Source organism: Ambystoma mexicanum, chromosome 4q, assembly GCF_040938575.1.
Source record: "Ambystoma mexicanum isolate Mex_15411 chromosome 4q, UKY_AmexF1_1, whole genome shotgun sequence".
NCBI lineage: Eukaryota > Metazoa > Chordata > Amphibia > Caudata > Ambystomatidae > Ambystoma > Ambystoma mexicanum.
Window position 1 is genome coordinate 1,235,598,196 of NC_090928.1, and position 27,389 is coordinate 1,235,625,584.

General features: G+C 48.4%; 1 protein-coding gene across 2 annotated transcripts in view; it reads right to left on the reverse strand.

Annotated features, from left to right (window-relative positions):
• LOC138468306 (zinc finger protein 318-like) overlaps window positions 1-27,389 on the reverse strand; it is a 616,069-nt gene that overhangs the window by 13,431 nt on the left and 575,249 nt on the right. For both annotated transcript variants that reach the window (XM_069608799.1, XM_069608800.1), the window contains one exon: window positions 24,592-24,710. In XM_069608799.1, coding sequence (XP_069464900.1) covers window positions 24,592-24,710 — 119 coding nt within the window. The remainder of the gene's footprint in view (window positions 1-24,591; window positions 24,711-27,389) is intronic.

Sequence of the window (27,389 nt, forward strand, 5' to 3'; positions counted from 1 at the left end):
TTCAGACCCGAAAGATGAATAGAAACAGCACTACTATCCATCTGGGATGGCCTAAAAACGAACGCGGGTGCCCAAGCTACCTCAAACCTGATTCTGCTCGACCTATCCACAGCCTTCGACAGTTAACCATGACACCCTAACCAAAAGACTAGAAGACGTAAGCATAACGGACTTGGCACTACTCTGGATTAAATCATTCCTAGCTGACAAAACAGAAACCATATGGATAAAACCCTTCAAATTCACCCCACGAGTTAACGACTGGTTTACCACAAGGATCCTCACCATCACCACAGTACTTCAACATCTACCAGACTCCAGTAATCAGAATCTTCAAAAAATACATTGCATGCTACCACTAGACAGATGACACTCAACTCATCTACAAAATCGAAGCCACTCAAACCGATCACTCGACCCTAAGAGTGTCTAAAAGAAGCTTTCAACTGGATGAATGGCAACAACTTGAACATTTAACCTATGAAAGACAAACAGACATGGTTATATCCAAAAACCAAGAGAACACCACCTACATGCCATTGCCAACAGAAATGGGAACCGCACCAACACCATCTAAGCTAGTAATAAATCTGGGAGTCCTGATGGACAACACCAATAAATGCTATCAAGAAATGCTTCCTCCTCCACAATGCAAGAGGAATCCTACATTTCCTCTCCTTCACCCACAAAACTAAATTGTTGCTCTCATCATGGCAAGAATCGACCATGTACAATGAAATGAAGCGGCTGATGTAAGGTGAGCCTAGTGGGATTGTAGTGAGGGGAACGCTCCCAAACTCAAATAGGTTGATATTTTACAAATGTGCTTCTCACAGCAAAGTGAAGGTGAGGCAATGCAGGAATAGGGAGGATGTTTCATTGGGCCTCTAACATATCCCACCGCACACACCTTGAGAACAGAGCTTACTGTTGTGGGTATGCCATGAATTATATTTCTGTATCACTGTTAATGTTGGACTCCTCCAACTTCCAAGTGCCAGACTGCAGGTCGAAGCCAGGAGGCAGAGCATTTCCTTGTTCACAAGGTACCCCAGAGATACCAAGGCAGCCCTTGAGGAATCATCCCGCAGCCAAGTCAGGCATTTACATCCTCTTTCTAAGGTTGGTGTTCCGGGCATGTGAAAGGCTGCACTATGGTTGTCTCGGTATTATATAGTGCAAACCTAGCTGTGAAGCAACCAAGCATTATGCAAGTGGATACAGTGGTAGAGTACAATAACATGGATGTTTGATGAAGGCAATGATATAAAGGAGTATACACTTGGAAACACATGAGAGAATACAAGCTAGGGAGGAAACGGCAGATGTACTCACTAAACACTTGAGGGAAAACAGTCCCGTTTTTAGATAGTGCCTATCTGGCATTTATTACCTATCAAAGCAACTCGCATGTGGGCAGATAAAGGATCTGCATTGTAAGTAGGTAGTTACATTTCAGCAAAATCTCATTGTGCATGAGAGTGAAAGAATCGATGAATTTGAAGCAGGTCCACACAAAGGAACTGTCAAAAACAAAATGACCAGAGGGAGGCTTAAAATACATAGGATTACCTTAAAGGCTTCCATATACGAGCATTTGGCTCCTAATGTGGTGAATGTGGCTATAGCTCTGAGTAGCCAAAAGTAAATAACTGCCACCAGCCGACTCCATAACACTTTCAGGGTGATATAATCACCCCTGTGACTAAAACAGTAGCTATAATATACTGGTGAGGTGTGTCGTGTCTGCAAAACAGCAGTGTGGTGAGCTCGCCTTGGCATTGAACAATAGGGTGTCAGTACTGAGGTTACGAAAAAGAAAGTCGAACTGGGAAAGCCAGATTGGAATGCAAAGTCGAATGCGGCACAGATCGGTACCCCACTCTCCTGTGGTAAAGCATGAGACAGTGGCTGGTCAAGGGGTATTGCATCAAGTAGGGTGGAGTGATAACTTGGAGATTCAGATTAGTCATAATGGAACATCAGGTGCTGATAATATGACATGCATTACTCTCCGTAATAGCATTTCTGATGATTGTATCTGCTTAGATTCAAATGCTGTGCATATAGTCATACATCTAGTGAAAAACGCAGAGTACTGCATCTTTCTTCTGAAGATCGAAAGGGGACATCAACATGGCCGTGATTAACAGTATCCCCAACGTGACGTGTAGTGTACCCAAACTCCCTCACACGCCTGGGTCCCTCTGGTTGTGTTTTTGTGCTGTGAGGGAGCCTTATAGTCAGCGTGAACAAGTACAGAAGAGAGAAGGTGTAAGAGGTCTATGTTCCTTCTAATCCACGAGGGGATGAAGGGTGGGCGCATGTGAATCCAAGCAGATATAATCATCAGAAATGCTATAAAGGTGAGTAATGCAGGAATGCATGCTTCTCATGCTTGCGAATCTGCTTAATTTCACATACTGTGCATAGACTAGCGAGCAGTACCCAGAGATGGTGGTGGGATGTGTGAAGGTACAGTAGCAAAGAGATGTCCTCGCACCGCTTTTCCCACCTGAGAATCAGACCTAGAGTGTGGCAGTAGTGTTTTGTAAAGGTGTCTACAGAACTCCTGGTTGCTGCTTTGCAAATGGACTCGAGAGGAACATTTGCAATGAATGCTATGGTAGCCCCTGTGCTCCGAGAAGTGTGTGTGCTCTTGGCGTGAAGGGTAGATCTCTCTTGGCAAGAGTGCAACACAGTGTGATGCAGTTTACAATCCACTTTGAGATAGCTGATTTAGAGACATGATCCCCTTCTCTACCAGCTTCCACTGATACGAAGAACTGGTTTGTTTTTCTTCGAGGCTTTGTCTTTTTCAGATAATAGATCATTGCTTCTTTCCGCCACGTTAGTGGGGTTCTGGAAAAAGGTGGTTAGTTCTATAGATTGGTTTACATGCAACTTTGAGATAAATTTAGGTGCATAGCGTGGGGGTGTGAGCAAAACCACCTTCTCTTTGTGAATCGTGACGAATGGGTCCTGAACTGAAAGGGCTCGCAGTTTGCAAACTTATAGAGGTGATTGCCCCCAGGAAGGCGGTCTTGTAGGTGAATGCTTTAAGGCTAGCCTTGTACATTGGTTCAAAGGGAGTGGCCATTAGTCTGGTAAGAACAACATTCAGGTACCACCTGGGAGCTGGGTTGGAAATAGGGGGATGAAGCCTCTTTATCCCTTCCATAAATGCTTGAATTACCAGATTATTCCACCACAAAACCTTGCTTTTGGACGTGGGTTACGCCAAAAGCGCATCTAAGTGGACCTTTAGAGAATTGAAAACCAGACCTGAATCTAACAGGTGGGTTAGGTACATGACAATATGTTTAGATGGGCATTCAATAGGATTGATGCCCTTGCTGTTACACCAGATGACAAAGCGCTTCCATTTGCTGAAGTAGCTATGCCTGGTGTTAGGTATCCGTGCTTCTCAAAGTATGTCCATACATCTTTGAGGGAGCTGGAGGTGCCCAAACTCTATGACCTCAGGATCCAGGCTGCTAAATTGAGAGTTTGAGGACATGGATGTAGTATTTACCCCCCTGGTCTTGAGACAGCAAATTGTAAGGCCATGGCAGCTTCCTGGGAGGGGAGACCGACATTGCCATCAGATGGGAGAACCGAAGCTGGCGGGCCCACATCGGGGCCCCAAGAATCATCCTGACTGGCTCTTGGTGCATCTTGTGCACTATTCTGTTGAGCGGGGCAATCCGGGGGGAAAAGCACAGACAAATTTCCCTGACCATGTTATCCGAAGACCGTTCCTCTTGGAGCAGTTCCGTGGGCACCTCGAGGCGTAATCTGGGCATTGGGGGTTCTTCAGAGTGGAGAACAAGTCGACCTTTGGGAAGACCCATCCTTCGAAGACGTTTAGTACAATTTTCTGTAGTCGCCACCCGTGCTCTACGGGTAGAGGGAAGTCTCTGCCGAGTACGTCTGCCAGAAGATTGAGTTCAACTGGAACTTGTTACAGGAGGAACATCTTGTGTTTGAGAGCCCATTTCCATATGTTCTGGGACAGTTTGGACTTCCCTAGAGACCGAGTGCCACCTTGTTTGTTTAGGTAATACATGGCTGTAGTACTGTCCGTGAGGACTAGAACTATTTTCCCCAGAAGGGACGTTTGGAGGGCCTTGAACACTGCTAGCAGTTCCAACAAGTTTATGTGATTGGATGCTACAGCCGGGGACCACACGCAGTGCACAGTCTGTTGAAGGAGGTGAGACCCCAACCCAGTCAGAGATGCATCTGTGGTGAGAGTGGCTTCCACTGCGGGGGTGGTGAAGGTTTTTCCCCGCAGGTGGTTTTTCCTTGATCGCCACTGCAGATTGAACGAGGGCTGCTGAGACAACCACTAGATCGTCCCACAGGCCTGACACCATTGGCTTGAGTGCCACTCTTGCATGGGGCGCATGCGCAGGCGAGCGTGAGAAACTAGGTAGACGCAGGAGGCCATCATCCCTAACAGTCGCATGGCCTTGCGTACAACCACCTTGTGACTGGCTACATAGTGAGGGATCTGGAACAGCATGTTTTGAACCCTCTCGTTGGAGGGAAAGACAAGGCAGTCTTTGGTCCGATTTAGAGCTCTCAGAAACTGTTTGACTTGGCTGGGGTTTAGACTGCACTTTCTCCGCGATAGAGAAACCTAGGTTGAAGAGAACATCTACCGTCTTCTGGGTTATTTGTTTGGCATATGAGCCAGTCGATGAGGAAAGGATAGACTGGGATGGACTGTATGCACAGGTGAGCAGCTACTACTGCCAGTACCTTCGTGAATACCCTTGGAGCTGAGGCAATGCTGAAGGGGAGAACCTTGAACTGATAGTGGGTGTCCCATCAAGAACATGAGGTACTGTCTGTGCACTGGCAACATTCAAATAGGAAAAGTATGCATCTTTCATATCCAATGTGGCCATGTAACCCCCTTGCAGCAGCAGTGGGATTACCTCCTGCAGTGTTGTCATTCTGAATTTTTGAGGTTTGAAATACTGGGCGCAGGTCTAACACAGGGCGCATGGTGAGATCCTTTTTGGGTACAAGAAAGTACAGTGAATAAATACCCTGGTTTACCTGGTGAATGGGCACGACTTCTACAGCGCCCTTCGCCATTTTCCAGCAGGATGCGCAGGTGTTCTGGCGGCAGGCGTCTGCTCTTTGGTGGATGGAATAGAGGTGGTCGGTGAAAGTCAATGCAGTAGCCGTGGGTAACAGGCTTTAACACACATTGTCTGATGTGATCCCCTCTCAGGCGTGAATGAATGAATGATAAGCGACCCCCGACCGGGGAGGTGTGGAAGGGGACCCGAATCGGCGAGTCTCTTCGAGGTGGAGGCTTGGGAGCCTCTAGGAGTGGAGTTCCAGCCTCTACCCTTGCCTCTATGAGGACCACTCTGTTGATATTGGCTGTTACAAGAAGAGCCTTGGCGGGAGGACCACGTAGTACTTCCTGAGCCTTATAGTCCATGGGTAGAGCGGGAAAGCGATTGTCCACGAAAGGAATGGCATGAGTTAGAGCCTCCACATTGGAAGGACTTGGCTGTGATCTGGCTGAGTGATTTCAGCGTTTCGTGCTCCTTTTCCGCAGTATCCAGGGCGTCATCAATAGCTTTCCCAAAAGCGTTTGAGTCCTCAACAGGTTTGTTGATAAGAGAGGCCTGAGTTTCGGGTTTAAAGTCAGAGTTTTTTAACCAGCCGTGTCTCTTAAGTAGAGTCCCATGGGCTAGAGTGCGTCCAGTAGTCTCAGCAGAGTCCAGAGTATTTTTCAATATGCTGTGGGTAATCTGTCTGCCTTCAGCCACGACTGCCAGCAGGCGTGATCGGGCGGGCTCTGGAACATCTAGTTAGCTATCCTGGACAAGGTCCCATTGGACATCGCTGCACCTTGCCATTAGAGTTGTATTATTTGCGATCCTAGTAGAATAGGCTGCAGAGGCAGTAATGCGTTTACAGAGGACAACGTTTCTTACAATCTTTATCTGGAGGGGCTTCTGCCGTGGATAGTGGAACTCCTGCCCCTTTCCTAGTGGTTCTAACCACCAGGGAGTCCGTTGTGGCAGGACCCTGTATGTATAGTGGGTCGGAAGGTGATGTGTGGAATAATTTTTGAACCCAGGGATTGACCGCCCGTGTGAGAGACAGTGACCCCAAGAAGGGAGCTAGGTGACTCTTTATAGATTTGAGCAAGGGGATGTCTTGACTAGTCGGAGGCTTCTCCTTAAGGCCACTCTTTTTAAAATAGCGCTGAATATCATCTGGTCATCTACAGGTAACAACTCCCTCTGTGGAGGCGAAGAAGGGGGATCTAGACAAATGATTTCCAGGTCATAGGTATGTGTTGGTAATAGCCATGGTGCCTGATGCCCCGACTGATCTTGATCCCAGTCAGGGTCTTGATCAGCTGTGTCCTGAGCAAATGGGTTAATGTCCTCATAGGTATCCTCCTGTGTTGGGTCCTCTGAGACAACCAAGATATCCTCCTGGTAGCCTTGTGCAGAGATGGGAAGTTTCTGCAGTTTACAAGGAATGGGGCAGGAGTCCGCTTCCATGGGTCTTTTGGGAGTGATGTATTTGTCTGAAAGGTCAAACTGGGCCATTTTGTCCATACATTGTTAAAATCTCTCCATCTCTCCCTAGTCCAAAGTGAAGATGCAGAAGGGTCTGGAGGGGAAAAAGGTTGCCCAGAAGGGGGCAATTTCTTTCCTAATCAGGCTGGGGGGCTTCAGGATATGCCTCTCGTCGAGATGGTATGCCCTTGTGCGCTCTGTAGCTGCCAAAATGATAGCCGCCAGGCTTTTGCAGATTTTCGGCGGTTGAATGGAAGGTGTCGACGTGCCTGACTGCACTGGTGACTCCACAGAGTCCTTAGGTGCATGTGTGCCCTTGGACAGTGTTTCAGCGAACTTATTTTTCTTGGGTGAACGCCCTTTCCAGGGGAATGCTAAATCGCATGCCGCAAAGACGGTTGCGTGGAGGGTGCCGAACCACGAGGTTCGGGAGGCACCGAAGTTTTCGGCGGCCCTGTTGATGTTGCACGCTTCTTTGACGACTGTCGAGGAGGCCTTAGGGGTTGGGTATTTGGGTATTTAGGTATTTGTGGTGCGTGTGTGCCCTTTTGTTGCCGGCGTGTGCAGTCCCCATAACAGAGCCAGTGGCCTGTCTGTCGGGGACGAGCATTTGGGAGCCTGAAGGTTCTGCCGAAAGTTATATGGCTTCCAATTCGGAGCCATGGTTGCCAATGGATTCCTAGTCGTCCGAAGCGCCAACGGGGGAATGGCTTTCAGCCTGCAAAGTGTAGGCCGCCCATTGTTTAGTCTGCCTGTCTCAACTTTTTTTCGGTCGAAAGAGCTTACAGGACTTGCATGAGTGCTCGTCGTGGTCTCAAGTAAGACACCGATTTCAACAGCGATGGGTGTCCTGCCAGGGAAACTTGCCATTACACGACGGTCAAAATTTAAAGGGCGTCCTCTCCATAGCAGAGGGTGACAGCAGCCAGACCAGAAAGAGAGGGGAAAAGTAAATACATTCTTAAAGAATAAAAAACCAAGGGCCTCACTCTCCCTACTGTAAGGGCCTGGCCGGAGGGCCGAGGCCACGCGGTCGACAGTTGTCGAGCAGTTGTGGATGTCTTCGGCGGCAGGAAGCCCACGAGGCAGTCGTCGAGAACCTTTGCTTTTTTCCACTTCTAAAGCGCTCACACAGCCCAGGGGCATCGAGGCCCCGTTACAGGAATAGGTCTTAGTTACATCACATGAGTGGGAGATCGGTTAGATTAGTCCGCCTACATGTATTATTTACAATATTCAAGAGTGTGGCTTTATTACAATCGCCCTTCATTGGCTAGATAGGCATGAATGGTCTCAGTACAATGTGCAGGTTTTGATATTTTGTTAAACACTTATAGGAGGCCGCAGTGTTACATTAGGCCTGCGGTCATACAGAGTGCAATTTTAGATAAACAATCTGGTTTTGATGGCCTTACGGAAGGCGAGATGAGAAGGTTCACTTCTGATGGAGTGGGGCATTGAGTTCCAGTGTCTCGAGGCAATGAAAGGGAAGCTGGCGCCACCGCCTCTTGCACGTTTGATTCTTGGGACCGGCAGTAGCTGGCATATGGGGTCCGAATGGGTCTTGCCGCAGGATGCAGGACTCTGTGGTAGAGGTAGGGGGGTGCAGTGTTGTGGATGCATCTGTGTGGGATGGAAAGTGTCTTGAACAGGATGCGCTGGCAGCCGGTGCGCTTATTGTCTGGCTGCAGAGATATGTTCCCTTTTGGCTATGCCGAGTGCTGCGCGGAGGGCGTTATTCTAAATGGTTTGTAATTGGTCTAGGTTTATTGTTGAGGTTCCTGTATAGAGTACATTACAGTAGTCCAGCCTTGAGCCTATGATTGCTTGGGCAATTCAGACAGTTGGTGGTGGATAGGAACAGTCTGGTGGCATTGAGGAGCTTGTAGTAGTAAGCTGCAGAGGTAGCTACTGTGCTTACTTGTCTGGACATAGTTAGGTTTGTGTTTAAGTAGACTCCGAGAGTTTTGACTGACAGCGAGACTGGGACGGTGATGTTGTCGATGGTGAAAGCTTGGTATTTGGCGTCAAGGATGATGCGTGAGTCGGTCAGGCAAGCAGAAGTAGTTCCGTCTTGTCCCCACTCAGGCATAGCCGGTTTTCTGCCATCCATATGTGGATGGTGGCGTAGATGGAGTTAAGGGTGATGGAGTCATTCTCATAGTTGCCGGAGAGAGGATTGAGGACTTGAATATCGTCGGCATAATTGGTGTACATGATGCCGAGCGAGTCAAGTAGATGGAAAAGGGAGATAGTAAAGATGTTGTACAATGTGGGCGATAGGCATGAGCCTTGCGGCACTCCGAAGAGGATAGTGTGGTATCCAGACAATATGTCCACATTATTTTTTCAAAATACCAAAATGGCTGTTCGCCAGCAAGTTCGGCCACATGCCCTAACGAAACACCATGGGTAAACTTAGCAGTCCAAGAAGAAGTTACGTCAGCAATCTCAAAACCGAAATCTTCCAGGGCGCCGGGGCCAGATGGTCTGACCAACATAGACCTGAAGCAACATCAAATCGAATGGTCCTTCCCGATAACCAAAATCTTCGAGCACTGCAGAATCACCAAACAAATTCCTGCAACATGGACTGAGGCGGTCATTGTCCCTATTTTCAAAAAAGGAACCAGAGATAACCCGGCAAACTATCGGCCAGTAGCCCTTTTAGACATGGGAAAAATATTCGCAACTCTACTCCTTTCAAGATTCCAAAAGTGGGCAAGAACCTCTCCATCAACATACCATTTTCATACGGGATTCCTAAAGTCTGCCAGTACTAGCATCAACATCATGATCCTGAATATCATCAAGGAAAATATAAAAAACGGTGCACCGAAAGTTTTTCTAGCGTTTATTGACTTATCCCAAGCTTTCGACAAAGTAAGCCAGCAAAGACTAAGCCAGCAAAGTAAGCCAGCAAAGTAAGCCAGCAAACTGACCAACTGGCCCTGTCCAACAGAAATCTTGGCTCCAATAATCGCTTTACATACAGACACAACCATTCGAGTCCGTTTAAACCGACAAGGCATGCTATCTGAAGATTTCAAATCAGAACGAGAAGTCAATCAAGGCTGCCCTCTAGCCCCGGCCCTGTTTATCGCCTTCTTGGGTGACTTCCAGTACACTCAACCATTGGTTAGAGCATTTCCGCCTAAAGTAGAAAACACTCCAGTATCCAGTATACTTTATGCAAACGACATGATTTTGATGGACCAAACACAAATAGGTCTTCAGCGTCAGCTGACAAACCTGGCTAAATATATATCTTCAAATGATTTGGAAATAAACACTGAGAAATCCAAAATCTTGATCCTGGAAAACAAGCGCTCGAAATCCAGACCGTGCAGTACCTGATTCTTAAACTACGCAAAGATCGAGACAGTTACAAACATAAAATACTTGGGCATAATGATCGATGAACTAAGATCTGAGAAATCAACGGACCTGGCCCTTTGGACCAAAATAAAAACGCTGACTGCACAAACAAGACTAATCGACCGCAAATATGGAAAATTCTCCCTTGTACCGGTGATCCAGTTTTATAGACAAAAGGTGGTCCCTTCACTAATTTACGGAATGGACCTGGCTCTCAACATCCAAGATTCCATATGGCCGAAACTGGAGGGTTACCTTTGGAAAGTGGTCCTGGGCCTGCCCAAATCTTCGTCCATCTCAGCTATAAGACGTGAACTCTGCTTACTTTCGCTGACGGCCTCAATAGAACAAAGTCAAATGAGAACACTGAGGAAAATCATAAACCCAGATACACTTCCCGTCTATAAAATGATCCAGGAAGAACTCCGCCTTGGCCGCTGCAAAGCTCTGATCTCTTGGGAACAGAAACTCATGACAAAACTGAAAGATCTGGCCTGCACCCAAGAGGCTCTAACACAAAACTCTGGAAAAATCAAAACCAAAGTGGCGCAAGAAGACTGGATCAACACGTGCAATTTGGCAACTGCAAACAAACTTCTCGGCCAACTACCACCTACTACAAATAAACTGAACCTTCCATTGAACTATTGTATCAAATTCCCAAACAAGACTCTGCAGAAACTCTTTATGAGAACAAGATTAAACCTGATGCCAACCCAAGAAATTCGGGCTATTCGAACCCAAACCACAGATTAAACCTGCAGACTGTGTTTAAACTCGGAAATGGTAGAAGCAACAAGACATTTGCTCTTGAACTGTCCTAAAACTGACTACTTGCGTGAAGCCTTCTTACTACCACTATTCCACGATTCATCTCTGAGAGAAGAACTTACATGGTGGTGCAGACTGATGTGCAGACCTATTGCAGGCAAAAAGACGAAATGGGCCCTAGTCACAGTCAAGATGCTTGACGCGGCTTTAAAAAAGGCCACTGAGTCTGAAATCAAACCCATTTTAGGCTGATCTCAGGAGGACTAACAACCCACGTTGCCATACTTTACTAACGTGACACTTCATCTTGTAAAAATCAATTCTTTTTATATTGGTTATAATCAAGTAAATACATTTTTTTTAAAATACCAAAATGTCGAACTACAAGTGCTGACATTTTTTTTCTCAAATGTATTGTTTTTTATTTTATAGGGTTTAGTTTTGTTTAGTTAGCAAAAAAAGATGTTTTTTTTTAAAAAAAACTGAAAAACGGTGTTGGGGGACCCCCCCCCCCCCAAAAAGGCATTTGAAAAAAAATATTTCGCCACTTTTGGTTCGACATTTTGGTATTTCGAAATAGACTATTGGAAAAGTCACTATAAACCGTTGGTGTCTGGATTAGCAGCTGCTATGTCTGAGCAGACACGCACGACTCTTCCTTCAAGGAAGGAGGCAATCCATGTGATTGCGTTCAGTGAGAAGAAGGTTGAGGAAGAGAGATGTTGACATAGTAGATTGTGATCCATGAGGTCAAATGCTGCCGATAAATCTAATAGGAGGAGAAGGGCAGGTTTGCCAGAGTCTCTGATATTGTCAATTTGATTTTTACAGTCCAAAAGGGCTGTCTCGGTGCTGTGCCCAGGACGGAAGTATGTTTTTTGATTCTAGGAATTCCTGGATGTGCAGGTATGCTGCTTTGTCCAGAATCTTGAGCAGGAAGGGTACAGTGGTTATGGGTCTGTAGTTATTGGGGTTCGATGGGTCAAGTGAGGTATTATTTTATTTTTTACAAGTCGATGAACCCAGGCTTCTTTTAGGCTAGGAGGAACCGATACTGATTCAAAAGAGGCACTGATGAACAGTGTGATGAACAGTGTGAGGAACAGTGTGAGGAGGTCCGTGCATTCCCTGAAGTGGGGTGCAGGGCAGATGTCTCCTTTGCATATGGATGGTTTGAGGTTCTTCATGATGGCAGTGACTTCCGTCTCATTGACGTCTCTGAACGAGACAAGAGTAATGTCGGTAGTCTGCTGGTCGGATGAAGGTGGTTTAGTTGTATTGGCGAGGAGTGGGTTGAGTTGATTTGCTCTGAATTTGTTCTGCAAGACGTCAAGCTTGAGGAGCATGGCTGCTTATATGTCAGCGCACCATGATTCATTCGGGGGGGCGTAGAGGGTTTGGGGGGCGGGAGTTTCCAGCTCCCTAAAGATGGAGAACATTTCTTTACAGCTGGACTTGGCATTGACTATTCTTATAGATTTTTTAAAATTCATTGGACAGTTTGTCAAACTCAAGTTTGTCAGGTGTCAGTTGGCTAGCTTGCTATTTAGATAGGGCGGCATGCTTTTTGGTGCGTAGCGTTGCGAGTTCAGCAGTAAACCAGTTGTTAGCGTGTTTCGTATGTTTGGCTTTACAGACTTAAGGATACAATGGCATCAATAGCTTCAGCTAGAAATGGTGTTGGGGGAGAGAGCTAAGGCCTCAGGATCATTGGAGAATGGAGCCTCAAGGACTGGGACCTTGAAATAGGGCGCTAGCCTTTCCTTGGTGAGGAGGCATGCACTTCTAGTGAGTGCAGAAGGGAGAGGTGTGGTGGTGGCTTTTTAGACCTTCAGGGTGGAGAGAGTGAAGAGGATGAGGTGGTTGTCTGTCCATGGGAGAGGGAGGTTGGCTGTGACATCTGGGGCACAGTTGTGGTGGGATAAACCAGTCGATGGTGCGGCCCTTGTTGGGGGTGGGGTTGTTGGAGTGTAAGAAGCCTTGAGTTCCTAGTGCTTTAGCAGGGTTTTTGGCTGGAGTGTTCTTGGGGTTGTGAAGCCCTAGGTCAAGATCACCTGCTAGGACGACCTTGGAGGATGTTTTAAGGTAATCTGAGACCAGGTGCATGATGGAGGCGTGGAAGTCTGCTAGAGGGCCTGGTGGGCAATATACAATGTGAAAAGTGATGGTGCAGTTGTGTGAGGTGGAGATTTTAAGAGATAGGAGATTGTAGTTGCGGGAGTTAGTGTGGTCTATTTTTCGGATATAGATTGAGTCTTTGGCCATAAGTGCCACTCCGCCTCCTTTAGTGAGAGGGATGTCCTGGCAGAGTATGGTATAGCGCAGAGGGAGTGCTATTGTCAGAGCTGGGCTAGATGCATCCTGAAGCCAGGTCTCGGTCACAGCGCATAGGTCTAGGTCGTGGGTCATTATTAGATGGTGCAAGTCTGCTGGATGAGCAGGGATGGAAGTACATTGAGTGCGCAGTGAAGGTGTGTTTCAGTGGCAGCATGGCAGGTAGTGGTGGTAGCAGTTTCATTCCTGTGGGTCGAAGGGAGGCAAGGCTTGCTACAGGTAGAGGACTCAGCAGGGCAGGTGGTGTGGGGGCCTGTGGCTTGGGTGAGCTCTGGAGGTGAGGTTTAACTGTGTGGAGGACTTTTGCTTTGTAACCCATGTCCCTGGAGCATAGCCTAAGGTTGCGGCAGGAAGTTCTCATGGGTTGTGTTATGAGTGGGACAGATGCGGAGAGCAGGGTCCAAGGGGTCTGCCTTTGGGGAGCACATGGTGCACAGTGCATGTTATCAGAGGGTTAGGAGCAATTTTTGTTGAGCCTCAATAGAATGCTAGGATCAAGCATATTATCAGGATGGCAGTGTGCAACAATCGATATTTTCAACAAATGGCAGGGTGCAAAAATCAATATTTCACTGATGGCAAGGCGCAACAACCAATATTTTCTAAAAATGGCAGGTTGCAGCAATCAATATTTGCAGTAATGGCAAGGTTCAACAATCAATATTATTCGAGAACTGGCAGGGTGCAACAACCAATATTTGCACTAATGTCAAGGTGCAACAATCAATATTATTCTAGAAATTATAAGTTACTCACCATAGTGACTAATGTACTCTTAGTAGTCCCCTTAGTAGTTTCCATTCCAAGGGTCGGGAGACGGAACCTTTTTCACCAGAAAAAAACCTTATTCCCCTTTACATTTAGAGGAGCATGCGCTGCCCTGACTCCGACCTCCGGCGCCACACCTCAGTTCCTATAGATATGATATGATATGGCATTTATAACGCGCCTATGTACAAGTGTTTCAATGCGCAACGAGGCAGGGGAGGGGAACAAAGGGAGGACAAAACAATCTTACTAGGCTAGGTTATGTTCAGATCGCGCAAGTGCATGAGAAGGGGGCAGGGACAGTGCAGTACATGGGAATAAATAAAATAATAAGTAAGTAATGGCCAGCATGTGGCAAGTGAATGGTTAAGTGCAGACATGTGTCACAGACTCATAGGGGGGGCTGTAGGGATACAGAAACAGTCCCCAAATGCGGGGGTTGCCAGTTGGGCAGTGCAGGTGTGACATGCTGGCGGGAGGGGGACCTGGGTACGAGATCACAGGGTGTCCAGGTAGCCAGTGCAGTTCGGTTACAGCCAGGAGGTCAGAGGAGGAGAAAAAGCAGAAGCAAAGAGAAAGGTTTTGAGCTGCTTCCGGAACCAGACATGGTTCTCCTCAAGTTTGAGGGAGGAAGGGAGGCTGTTCCAGAGGGAGGCACCAGCAAAGAAAGATCTACCACAACTCGTTGCTTGGAGAAGCGACTGATCCTGGGGGAGTTAGAGCCGGATGAGCGGAGAGCTCGAGAAGGAAGATATTTAGGGAGAGAGAGTTGAAGGTATTGCGGCCCCAGGATCCAGAAGGCATTGTGGACGATGCAGAGGGTTTTGAACTTAATCCTCACAGCCACTGGGAGCCAGTGCAGAGATTTAAGTCCTGGAGAGATATGATCCCTGGGCTTGAGGCCAAGGACAAGTCTCGCAGTCTTGTTCTGGATAAGTTGCAGAGAGTAGACAGGCAGATTTAGAAAGAGGCTGCTGCAGTAGTCCAGCCTAGAGAGAACCAGAGCTCTGGAGACAGTGAGCTTCTGGGAGAAGGAGAGGAAAGGAAGAATACGCCTGAGGAGGTGCAGCTGGTAGTGTGACTTCACACGAGGCGTCGACAATAGATTAACATTGCCTAATGACACCAGTTTTATTTGGGGGGTGGGGGGATGGTGGGACGTATGGAGGAAAGGGGACTAAGGACTAAGAGTACGTTGGTCACTACAGTGAGTGATTTATAATTACTCTTACGTACCGTCCCCTATCCTCCATACACCATACTGCCTGGCGATTACAACTGAATGTAGCCCCAGGGTGGAGAGGATACCCTCCTTAAGCAAACAGGTTTCTAAGAACCGCCTGTCCGAAAGCCGCATCTGATCTAGAACTGGCATCCATGTGGCCTCCCTGCTTATGACTTGCCAGGGGATGTGCCGCTGGAAAGCGATGGCCGTTGCCTTGGCTCTGATCGCGTGGGCGTGCATGTTGGCCGGCAGTGGCTTACGCTGGCCCTCGTAAGCTTCCTTGATGGCCGAGACCATCCAACAGGCTATGGAGGCCTTAGAGGCCTGATACTCCAAGACCCGCCGAAGGTGACAAAAAGTGTGTCCAACTTGCGGAAACCCTTGGTCCTGTTCAAGTAGAATTTCAGGGCACGCCTGACATCAAGGCAATGCAGAACTCTGTGCCTCATCTTTGGGCTCGGCAAAAAACATATGTAGCACTATTTCTTCGTTCAGATGGATGTGGAAGGCACCTTGGGCAAGAATGCTGAGAGTGTCCGCAGGACTACTTTGTCCCTGTGAAACGTAGTATATGGTTCTGAGGCAACCAGCAACCGGATTTCGCTCATCCTGCGAGACGAGGTGAGGCGGAATAGCAAGGCCGTCTTGATGGTGACCAGCCTGATGTCCGCAGATGCCATTGGTTCAAATGGTTTCTGCGCCAGGGCACCAAGAACTATGTTGAGGTCCCACACGGGGTGAGGCCTCTTGATGGGCGGGTAGAGTCTGGCAAGTCCCGTCAAATGTCTCTTGATAATCGGGTTGGAAGAGGAAAAGATTTCCTCCTCCGAGTTTCTGTAAGCCCCAATGGCTGCCAAGTAATTGCAGCAAGTGTCCACCTGCACTCCTGAGTGGGCGAGGTGCACCGAGGAGAGCACATTGTCCAAGGTACCTGCAATGGGTTTGAAACTCTTAAGAGTCTATCCAGTGGCAGAACCTGGTCCACTTGCTCTTATACTGGGCCCTTGTAGACTTGCTCCTGGCGCCCCGTAGGTTCTCTAAATTAGCCTGGGAGAGGCTGAGTTGACCTAGCGGTACCTGTTCAGGAACCACGCTGTGAGGGCTCGTTTCTGTGGGGCGGGGTGGATGACCCTGCCCCCATTCTGCGCCAGAACATGTGCTGGGCCCGCCGTGAGGTGAATGGGCGGCATCTCCAAGAGGCAGAATAGCTCCGAGAACCATGGCCTGGCCGGCCACCACAGTGCTATTAGAATGATGCTGAGGTGGCGAGATTCCTTGATCTTGCATATCACCCTGTGTATCAGTGGTGTGGGCGGGAAGGCGTATGCTGTTATTCCGTCCCACTGAATCTGGAATGCATCACCCCGGGAGCCTGGGCCCCGACCCTGCAAGGCGGCGAACAATTGGCACTTCCTGTTGTCCCACGAGGAAAAGAGGTCCACCTGGGGGTGTCCCCACTTGTAGAAAATGTCCTGCAGTACAAGGTTGGTCAACTGCCACTTGTAGTTGTCCGCACCCAATCCGCTCAGCCTGTCTGCCTCCAGGTTGGATTCCCCCAGCAGGTGGACAGCCCTGAGCTAGATGTTGGTCACCATTGCCCATTCCCACATGCTGACTGCAAGCCTGCACAGTGGCGGTGGGCGGAATCTGGTCCCTCCCTGCTTGTTGACGTAGAACATGCTGGTAGAGTTGTCTGTCTGAATGAGGACAACCTTGCCCTCAATAACCAGAAGAAAGGCTCTGAGCGCCAGTCAGATAGCTTTCAGTTCCAGCCAATTGATGTGGAACTCCTGCTCCCGCCGGGTCCAGGAGCCATGGAGAAAGTGGTCGTCCAGGGTGGCCCCCCAACCATCAAGAGAGAAGTCTGTGGTGATGGTGACCTGCGGATAGGTTGCTGGAAGGGCTTGCCTAGCCGAAGGTTGCAATCCCTGGACCACCATGTGAGGTCCGGTTGAAGTGAAAGAGGAATGTGGATCATCTCAGCCTGAGAGCTAAGCTCCTGGTTCCAAGAGGCTGCAAGGTGCAGCTGTATCCTCCTCATCCTGAGTCTCATGTGGGGGACGGCCAACAGGACTGCTGCGATGAGACCCAGTAGATGTTGGTCCCACCAGGCCAAGGTCACTTCTCTGCTGAGGAAGTGTGCGGTGGCCCTCCTGAGGGCCGTGATCTTGTCCTCCGAGGGAAAAACTCTCTCGGAGCACATGTCCCAAATGAGACCTAAGAAGGCCAGTCTCTGCGTGGGCAGCAGCTGTGACTTCTTGAGGGTGAGTGAAAAACCCAGCTCGTGCAGTATGTTCATAAGAGCGTGGGAAGTAGGGTGCACTGCTTCCAGAGAAGTCGACCTGACAAGCCAGTCGTCGAGGTACGGGTGGATGTGGTGGCCCTGCGACCTGAGGAGGGCTGCCAGACAGTGTTCATTAGCCTGGTAAAGACCCTGGGGGCCGAGTTGATGCCAAAAGGAAACACCTTGTATTGGAAATGGTAGCCCATGATCCTGAATCTTAGAAAAGAACAATGAGGCTGCCAGATCGGGACGAGTAGGTATGTGTCCTTCTGATCCAGGGAGAACATCCAGTCTCCCTTGCACAAGGTCTCCGCTATCAAAGCTGGCGTAACCATCTTGAATTTTTGAAGCGGTTGGGAATGTCCAGCGCAACTCTCAGGCCCGTCTGGTTCTTCTGAATGGCAACAATCATGGAGTAAAAGCCCAAGCCTTGCTGGGAGGCTGGGACTTCCTCCACTGCCTGGCTCTCGACGAGCAACCGGTTCTCCACCAAAAAAAGTTGCTGTCCCAACCTGTGGGAGTGGAGGGGAGGAGAGGCTGGGAAAGTGAGGCGGTACCCTGTGAGACGGTACCCTGTGAGAGGATCCAGGGGTCTGCAAAATTATGGCGCCAGAAATGTGCATGGAGAGCAAGCCTGCCCCCCACTGGAGACATGTGGACCCAGAGGGGCGTGTCATGCCTTGGTTCCCTACGAGGCTGTTGCGGAGAAGGGGGACTGGAAAAAGCCCTTACTCGCCACCCTTTTTGTTTGCGCCGATGAGTCGGTGAACGGTCAGGCTGCTTGGACCTCTGCTCCTGGAAGCTGCGGAACCCTGCGTATGTATGCCCCTTGTCCGAGCGCTGCTGTGACTGGGTGTACCTTTTGGGCGTAGTCTTTGTCAAGATGGATAAAGATTTGGCCGTTTGTGAGCTGTTTTTCTTTTTATCCAGCTCCTCGTCCGTTGTGGAATGGAAGAGGTCGCCCCCTTCGAACGGAAGATCTAAGATGCAATCCTGGACATCCGGGTTGAATTTCATCACACAGAACCAGGTCATTCTTCTCAGGTCTTTGGGCAATGCAGATGGCACGGCCAGAGGTGTCAATGTGGGCCACGGTGGACTCCATGATGTCTTGCGCCACCATCTTTGCCTCTGCCAATCCCACTTTGAATGATTGGCTCTCCCCCGGAAGCTCTGGGAGGAAATCTGCAATTTCCCGCCAGAGCCTCTGGTTAACGGCTGCCAGCATGGAATTCGCGTTGGCTTGACGAAGGTGCAAGGATGTGTTGGAATACAGCTTTTCCCAGTACGCCTCCAAGCTCTTCTCCTTGGCTAGCAGCGACGCAGAGGAGGCGGCTGAGGATGGGCCGATAGCAAGAGTGTATCCCCTCCATCAGCCTGTACTTGGCGTCCAGGCGTTTGTTCACCGGCTGGACTGAGTGGGGCTTGAGCCAACCTTTCTTTGCCAAGGCGACTACGTCCTTTTGCATCGGGATCCATCCCCGTTCTAGTCACAGGCCATAGCGTGAGGACCTCTGCAAGGACCCCCTCTGCTGGTTGCTCAACCTTGGGCTGAGGAAGGCCCATGACCTCTGCCAGCCCTGCCAGACATTTGTGGAAGGCTTTGGCCGAAGAAGGCGTGCTGGGGTAGTCCTCATCTGTGTCCCCCTGCGTGTCCCGTTGGCCAGGGCCCGGAGGCGGGGAGTTGGGAGCCGTGGGCTGCGGAGTGGAGGCTGGGGCTGTCACGGAACCGCTTGGATAGGAGGCTGAGCAGGGGCCAGAAGCATCTGCACGGGTGCCTGAGGGGCCGTTGGAGGAAGCACCGTTAGGCAGAATTGCATGCAGTACCCTCTGGGACCATCACATACAATTAGGAATACAGGTGTAAGCAAAACCAACTTTTGATATAAGTCTGTACTAAACAGTTTTGTGGTAGCGAGCTGAGCAGCCAGGCTTATCTCAAGAGTGAATGTGAGCTGTACAAGAAGTTACACAGAGGTATTACAATCACAGTGGTTCAAGTAGACACTTACACTCAAGGTTTCTTGGTAAAACACTTATACATTTATTACACAATCATTTAGAAAACATTCAATATTAGGAGGCAACTTAATATTATACACAAATATACTTCAACACAAAACCAATAAGTTTCTGAACAACTTAAGCTCCCCTGAAATACGAGTAAAAGGGCATTTCAGTCACTTTGAATGGGAAGGCAAAGGCACAAGTTAATAGAATAGATCACTAGTACGTTCTTAGGCAATGCAAATAGTTATAGTTCACTAGACGACTCGATTCAGTTCAATAGGCATAGGCCAAAATCAATGGACTAGTGTCTTGGATCGGAAAGAGCAGTTCTTGAAGTAAACGTTAAAGTCTTTGCCAAAGTTCTCAAAAGTAGTTTGTACGAAAAAGAATCATATGTTGGCTCACAAGCTAATTAGGCCTGTAAGTTGGGAAAGTTCCACGAACTTTCAAAGCGAGAGAAGCGTTCTCTCAATCGGGTTGGCACAGTACCTTAGTATGAAGCAAAAGATGCAGCTGAAGACGTTGCTTCCTTGCAGTTCCTACAGATCTCACTGTTCCTGAGCCTCAGTCGTGGGGACAAGAGGGAGGACGTTGGGGGGACTCCTGCACTGCACGGGATCGTCGGAAAACGCAGATAAAAATGAAGTCACTTCAGTTCAAGTAGCTGTTCTTCAAGCACACAAGTTGGTGTCCTTCCCCCTGGTTAATCCTAACCAGCTTCGAGAATGCTATCCATGTGGCTTACGAGTTGATTGGTCCCACCAACTCAAAGAGTCGTCCTTGAAGGGGCTTCTCTGTCAAGATGAACTTGGCAATTCGGACCTGCAGCAGGGCTTCACTGGGCAAACCAACGGTCCAGGAGTTGCAGCACCCGCCCTCTTCCAGCTCGTATTCGGTTCTTTCGTTCCAGTGGTCGACTCTGCTTTTCAGTCCAGGAGACTCGCCTTTTAAACAGTTTTCTCCCATTCACCCAGCAGGGTGGCTGTCCTTACCGGACAGTCAGCCAGCCAATCACGCCAGAGTGCATTTGGGTCTCCTAGGAGACTAAACACAGGGCATTTTGGGCACCTCCCTCACTTCCTACCCACCCCAGACACTCAGAGCCCAGAGGCGGTCTTCAGTCCTGAAGCCCGCCAAAGGCATGCATACAAAGGGGACCAAACCTGGTTTGGCATGCAGAGACAAACGCTAGAAGGACCTTTCCAAAAAGAAATGGCGAAAGACGACCGGGACCCATTTAAACAAAGGGGCTTAAAGCGCCATCTTGAAAAACATGGCTCCTGTGATTTTTAGCTACCGATGTTCGCGGTTAGGAAAAATATTGGTAGTTTTTTCTAAAACCACTGCCACCAGCCATTTCATTAGAAAAGGGTATCCTTTGATTGCTACATGAGTTTCTAGGCACAGTGGATACTAGGTAACCCCTCCAGCACTCTATAGGAAGATAGTATGTGCTGGGTCTAGGAATTTAAAAAGACTTTACTAGTCAATTTAACCTTACATTCTCTGGGAAACGGTAGTTTATCCCAGAGAAGGTATTTAAACCTTTGGGAAGTCTAAAAAGACATCCCCGTGTCACTGCACTGAGGGTGCTGTGTAACACATGAAAAGATGCCTATGGAGCTATCTTAAAACTCCCTAATCAAAGAACACGAGTAAAACACACAAAAATACATGAAAGAGTGGGAAAAAAGGCTCACACTCTTTACAGGTTAAAAAAAAAAATCAAGTCCTCAAAATCCAGCAAAGTTGCTGGAGGTCTCTAAAGGTGAAGGGAATTGGCACATTTATGAGAATTCTCCCTAACAAGCACATTGCATCCCTGAGGATGTCCCCCATCCGAGGAGATTTCATGAGCCTGAGGAACCGTTCAAAGAACCTGTCCTCGCAGGTCGGATTGGTGGTAATTGATATTGACGGGGTAGCGAGGGGCTGCTGGAGCCGTTGCGTGCCCTGCCCATATGGACGCATCGGGAACCTGCCTTGCGCAAAGGAAGGGTAAACTGTAGGCCACATACCTGGTTGGCACCAGTCCCACCTTGACACGATCCTCCAACTGCTGCCTTCCCTGGAGCGGCGTCAGCCGGATGCCTGGATCTTTTGGCACGGCTGCGGTTTTGTCAAGCTGCCTTCCACGTGCCTGCGTCGTGGTGCGCGGCTCACTGGGACCCGCCCCGTCCAGGACTCGAGTGTGGATCATGGGGCCTACCCTGTTCCTCAGGCCGAGGCCCGGTAGGCATTTCACCCTCAGCGGATCTGCCGGTAGAACTGCGTATAGGCGACCCCTCGGACATGTTGCTGGTACTAGGGCGTAGCCCCTTGGGTGAAGACCTGGTTCAAGAACCTTTCTGGTCCCTCAGCACTGTCACCGGGAGGATTTACTGACCCCTCGGCCTGTCGGCCAGTAGCTGATTCAGCCTTGTGCTGGTACTAGGACCTGGCCGGTCCCTCCCGCGCAGGCGAGTCCTTGGGAAGGAGTCTCCCTTGCGGGGTGCCTCCTTTAGGAGGAGATTTCTGGAAGAGCTGCCTCCCCCTGGCTAGTCTGTTCTTCAGAGACCTCGAGGATAGCACGTTGCACCCAGTACAAGCTTGCCAGCCATGGTCTGGGCCAAGGCACCGTAGGCAGAGGGTGTGGGGGTCTTTAGTCGGGAAGAGTCCGTCTCAGGATGGACACCTGCTGAACCCTGTAGAAGTCAACATGCCCCCGGGAGGAGCGTGACGCCTGAGAACTGTACCTGAATGATAAAAAGACAAAAAAGAAAGAAGAGAAGAAATATGCGCACGTGGAATGACATGGCCGAAGCCAAACCCTGGAGCGCTTGTGAATTCGGCCCGTTCCCGTCGACACGGAAAAGGGGACCGAGGTGTGGCGCCAGAGGGCAGAGTCAGGGCAGCGCATGCAACCAGGGCCGCAATCCTGCACGCCTCTAAATTTAAAGGGGAAGAAGGTTTTTTTCTGGTGAAAAAGGTTCCGTCCTTTGGAAGGGACGCCCAGGCAGTATGGAGGGAGGAAAGGGGACGGGACGTAAGTTTACTGGCAGGGTGCAACAACCAATATTTGCACTAATAGGGGCAATGGGTGCAACTATTAGAGGTTCCCTGACATTGGCAGGGAGCAACAGACAGTCCTTTCGTAACATGGGCAGGGCGTTATTGAGACATCTATGCAGAGGTGTAGCAGACGGAATTGAGCGAGTCCGGGTTTGTGCACGCAAAAGTAATTGCTCGCGCCAGGAAGAAGTTCCAGGAGGGAGGGGCAGTGAGGGTGGCCTAGAGGCAAGCTAGGAGGTTGTAGCAGGAAGAGGATTGCTGGGTGGTAATGGGTATTTCCTGGCTGCAGTGCGAGTTTGGCAAAAGTGGAGGTTCAGGCAGAGTACAAGTGCATATGCGGAGAAATGGCCATCGGGCTGACGGGTCTTATGTGTCGGGGTAAGCTTAGGCAGATAGTATCATTTCAGGCAGTAAGTGACAGGTGTTTGCCATTATGGTGGAGCCAATAATAAGTGACGAGGTAGCGGTACGTGCAAGCCGATGCGAGAAGATTGTGGAGGCAACACAAAGTAACTAATAGCAAGTTCCAACTTACTCGATCAGTGTAAGACTAGACAACCGTAGGTTGTGGGGACAAAGTAGGCAATATTAAATATTGCGAGATCCGCATAGGCGACCAACTAGGTTGGCGGAAAAAACAATTTGAGGGCCCTCCACAAGAGAGGGATTTTGGGTACACTAAGTGTCACGTTAGGGATCATGTTACAGTCACGCCCATATCGACGTCCCCCTTTGATCTTCGACAGAAAGATGCAATACTCTGATTTCCAAATTGCTTCCACCTCCCTGGCCTGGTGGTTTGTTTGTCAGCTAGCCTAGAGACTTTAGGGTATCATATTCCTCCGGGGTGGATTTTAACGCGTCTTCAACGGCTTTCCCGAATAAGCTGTTGGATTCCACCTGCATATTAAGGAGTGTAGCCTGGGTCTTATGTTTGAAGCCAGACAGGCGCAGCCATGCGTGGTGTTTGATGATGGTCCCCTCTGCAATATTCTGCCCGCATGGTCTGTGGCATCTAGGTTATTTAAGATGCAGCTGGATGTTGCCTTGTCATCTGCAGCTACTAGGGCCAGTTGTATTTTGAGAGGTTCAGGAGCAGAAGCCATCAGTGTAGTTATCTCGTCCCATTTGTGGCAGTTGTAGCTTGCCAGAAGTGTCGAGTTATTGGCGATCCTTGTTTGGAAAGCTGCCGAAGTGGCTACTTTTCTCCCCATAGTGTAGAGTTTTTTGCTCTCCTTATCGGGGGGCACCTCTGACAAGACTAACTGTGTTCCCTCTTCAGAGTCGTGGTAATCATAAGCGAATCCGGCTTAAACTGGCCCTTGATGTAAAGTGGGTCAGATGGCGCTGGACGGAAAGCTTTTTCAACCCGCGGGTTGAATGCCCGTGTCTGGTTTGGGGTTTCCGGAGAAGGTTGAATCCTTCTTTGGACAGACTGTAGGATAGGAATGAATTGGGTGGCAGATTTATTGTCCCCCCAGTATATCTTCCACGAAATCTTTATCGAGCTGAGTCTCTTGGATTCCAAAGTGTTCAGCTGCCTTTATAAGCACATCATTAAAGAGTGGCTAATTGTCAACTGGCGAATCGGCCACTGGCGAGTCCTGTTGAATTGGTGAGGCTAGGTTATACACCTCTTCCTCATTTTCATTGTAATGACCTGTCTCGTGAAAGGTTTCATTGTCATCAGTGTCTGTGTGTACATCATACAGATCACTTTGGACTGGTTCGTACCAATGTACCATGGCATGGTTCCTTGATGTCAGTGCTATATGCAAAACTAGTCATGCTATATTGTTAAGCAAACATTTACTGTTGCTGCAGATGAACTACATACTTCTAATTCAATAATTGTATTGGTACTTAAAGATACTTGCTTTAGAGTCAAAGTAACATTCGGTCCGCAATGAAGGTGAAGACCACTTATTGCTTCTTAATTTGCATACCATTGGGGAAATGTTTCTATTTAGTACATTCCTTATGCGCTTCAATGCACATGATTAATTCAAGGTATTATGTGTTAAATGTTGTATGTGATATTTGTATTTTTAGCATGTATTGTACAACGATCATTATTAATGGTTTATTTTCCAACATAGCAAAAACTCAAATTGCAAAATAAGCTTTTAAAGATGAACTAGGACACATTGCAAGTGGAGATGTAACAAACAAGAGTCCACAGTAAATAGGATGTATAAGGAACTGACCTTGTAACTCTCGTTATGACAACGACTTCTAACGTGCTGCTCAGCCCACTGCTGATCGGCGAAAACTTGTTCACAGAGCTCACAGTAATATCCTGTCACAGGAATCAGAAATTCTGAACCTACACAGGAAGGCGAAACAATCAATACAGGAAATATCAGATGTCACTCATCACAGTGGATCAGATTGCAGGCAATCAAATTCATTTCCCTGCCGTCTTCATTACCATGCAAATCTCACTGCTGGGCTTCCACAATTCTATGAAAGTGATGCCCTACATTTGTGCTAGAGTGTGGCCTCCATTAGTGAATGCACTTGCAGATCACAATGTCATAAACAAGTCACAAGTATCTTTTTATATTAAGTCTGATGAAGCTCTTTGCACTCACATGTTGCTTTTTCTTTTTTATTACGTTTCAACATTTTTCGTTACTCGCTCTGTCTCGGCTCTATTCAGCTTTACATTAGCTGGCCTACACTTGTCAAAATATTGGTAGTGGAACTGTTATCTGTGGTCTCATTACCCAGGCCAGATGTGCTCAATCAGGTATTTTAGACTAGGCCTCACTATTCCTGCTACAATGGATTGTTCTTGCAAGAAAAGTAGGAATAAGTAGGAATAATTGCTCAATTTAATTCACAGTTTCCTTCCCATCAGAGTCTGAATTTTGCGTGTTCGGGAGGTTTCCCCACAGCCCTCTAAGGGAGGAGTGTGAAGAGACTCATCCGAAGTGGAGGAAAAGGGTGTGAACTAAGTTAGACCAAACACTCTCAATGGATAATGTAGCTAAGTAATTAGGTTCCACTCTGAGATGGTGATTGGCTGGTATCAACATACAATTAGCCCCATGTTAGGTAAGATTTAGTGCATTCCAACTGGTGTGGGACTACATAAGACTTTTCTCTTTGGTATTAGACCCACCTGTTAATATAGGCCGGTGCTACACAAGTTGGTAGTGTGACTGAGCATCCAGGCTTATTTTAAGAGGGGTAATGTGAGCTGTAGAGCTGTGCAAAGAAACCAGTAAATACAAGTCTGCAATTAAACACAGTTAAAGTTAAATAATAAATATTTATACACACAAATATTTAAAGCATTCTTTATAAAGCAGTAATTAGCTGTAAGATTAATTCTCAGTTAGGATTCAATTCAAAAAGTGAATAATAAAGCAGGCGAGCAATTCATTCAAGTTACACATGTTCCACCATTCATAGGTGACGTCATGTGAGGTCAGTATAGCATTTATATAGTATCACCTTTACAATATTGAGTTTGTCAAGTAAGGAAAGGTTAGATCAGAACAGACCAAAAAGTGATAAGTTAGATTCTCACAGAGGGATGCAGGCAGTGTATTATCCCAGCATTCAAGTGTTAAACATTTAAAACATGTAAGGGAACAAGCAGTGCCAAAGCCAATAGGTTCAGAAGGTGGCCTTTAGGGAGCCAGGACAGCCAAAGTCAATGGGCAAAGTCAAAGTTTTGATGCTCTTCGTCTTCGAAAAATGTTCTTTAGTCAGTGTTCATAAGAGAAATTACAGCAATTCAAGAGGAGTCACCTTTAAAAAGCACACGCTGTAATGCCAATGCATGTAAGTTGAGGTAATCTTAGTCTAGGGTTAAAATCGCACTGGATAAGATGGGAAGTACCCCAAATGGCAAAAAGATAAAATACCCCAAGCCCCACAATACCTTAAACATGAAGAAAGTGTTCCAGCTGATTGCCTTCACGATGCAATGCCCTGCATTGACCCTTGTTCCTGGTCCTTGGGCGTGGTGACAAAAGAGAGGACATCTGGCGGGTTCCTGCGGCAGCACTCAAGAGAGGGACTGGCAGCAATGGATTTCTGTTGATTCAGCAGCTCTTTGTGGTTTTGACATCTTTTTCTCAGCGCTAACGAAGAACGAAAAGCTCTGGTTAGGATTTTCTTGATCCCTCGGTGCTGGACTCTGCTGAGGCGACTCTAGATGCAATTGTCTTGCTTCTGTAGGGTCCTCTGGATGCCCACGAAGATTTGGCTGGATTCGGACTTCGGAAGGCATTGCACTCGCACATGCTCGAGGTACCCCGGGTATGGAGCTTCTGCAGTCTTGGAAAGTCACAGCAAGTCGGGGGTTGCGCCAAAGGAACAAGTTACTTACCTGTAACTGTTGTTCTCCAGCATGGGTCTGGCATGGATTCACATGCTCATGAATATTCCCTGTCGTCAGGCTGGGAATCCTCGGTAAAGAAAAAATCAAAGAGGTGGAAGTCCGACGGCACCTTGGGCATGAAGGAGGGGTGCGTCCTCAGCACCACCCTCGTGTCATCAAAAGTCAAGTATGGAGGTTTGCAAGATAGGGCCTGGATCTCTCCCACTCGTCATGCGGAGGTGATGGCCACGAGGAACGCTGTCTTCCATGACAGGAACTTCTAAGGCGCCGAATGCATAGGCTCGAATGGGGCCTCCATGAGACTGGTCAGCACCACATTAAGCTCTCACGCCGGGGCAGGAGCCTTCACCGGTGGGAACGATCGGAATAGTCCCTTCATAAATTCCTTCACCAGGCGATGAGACCACAAGGACGCCCGTCCCGTAGTCCTGGTATATCGGGAGATGGCAGCCAGATGTATTTTGATGGAGGCGTGAGCCAGTCCAGCTTTGGCCAGCGACAGTAGGTACGGCAGTACTTGAGGGGCCGTAATCCGTAGAGGGTTAATCTTCTGTGCACGGCACCAGACAGAGAACCTCTTCCACTTATGAACGTAACACTTAAGAGTTGAGGACGCCCTGGCTTTTGCAAGAACCTCTCTGCAGTCAG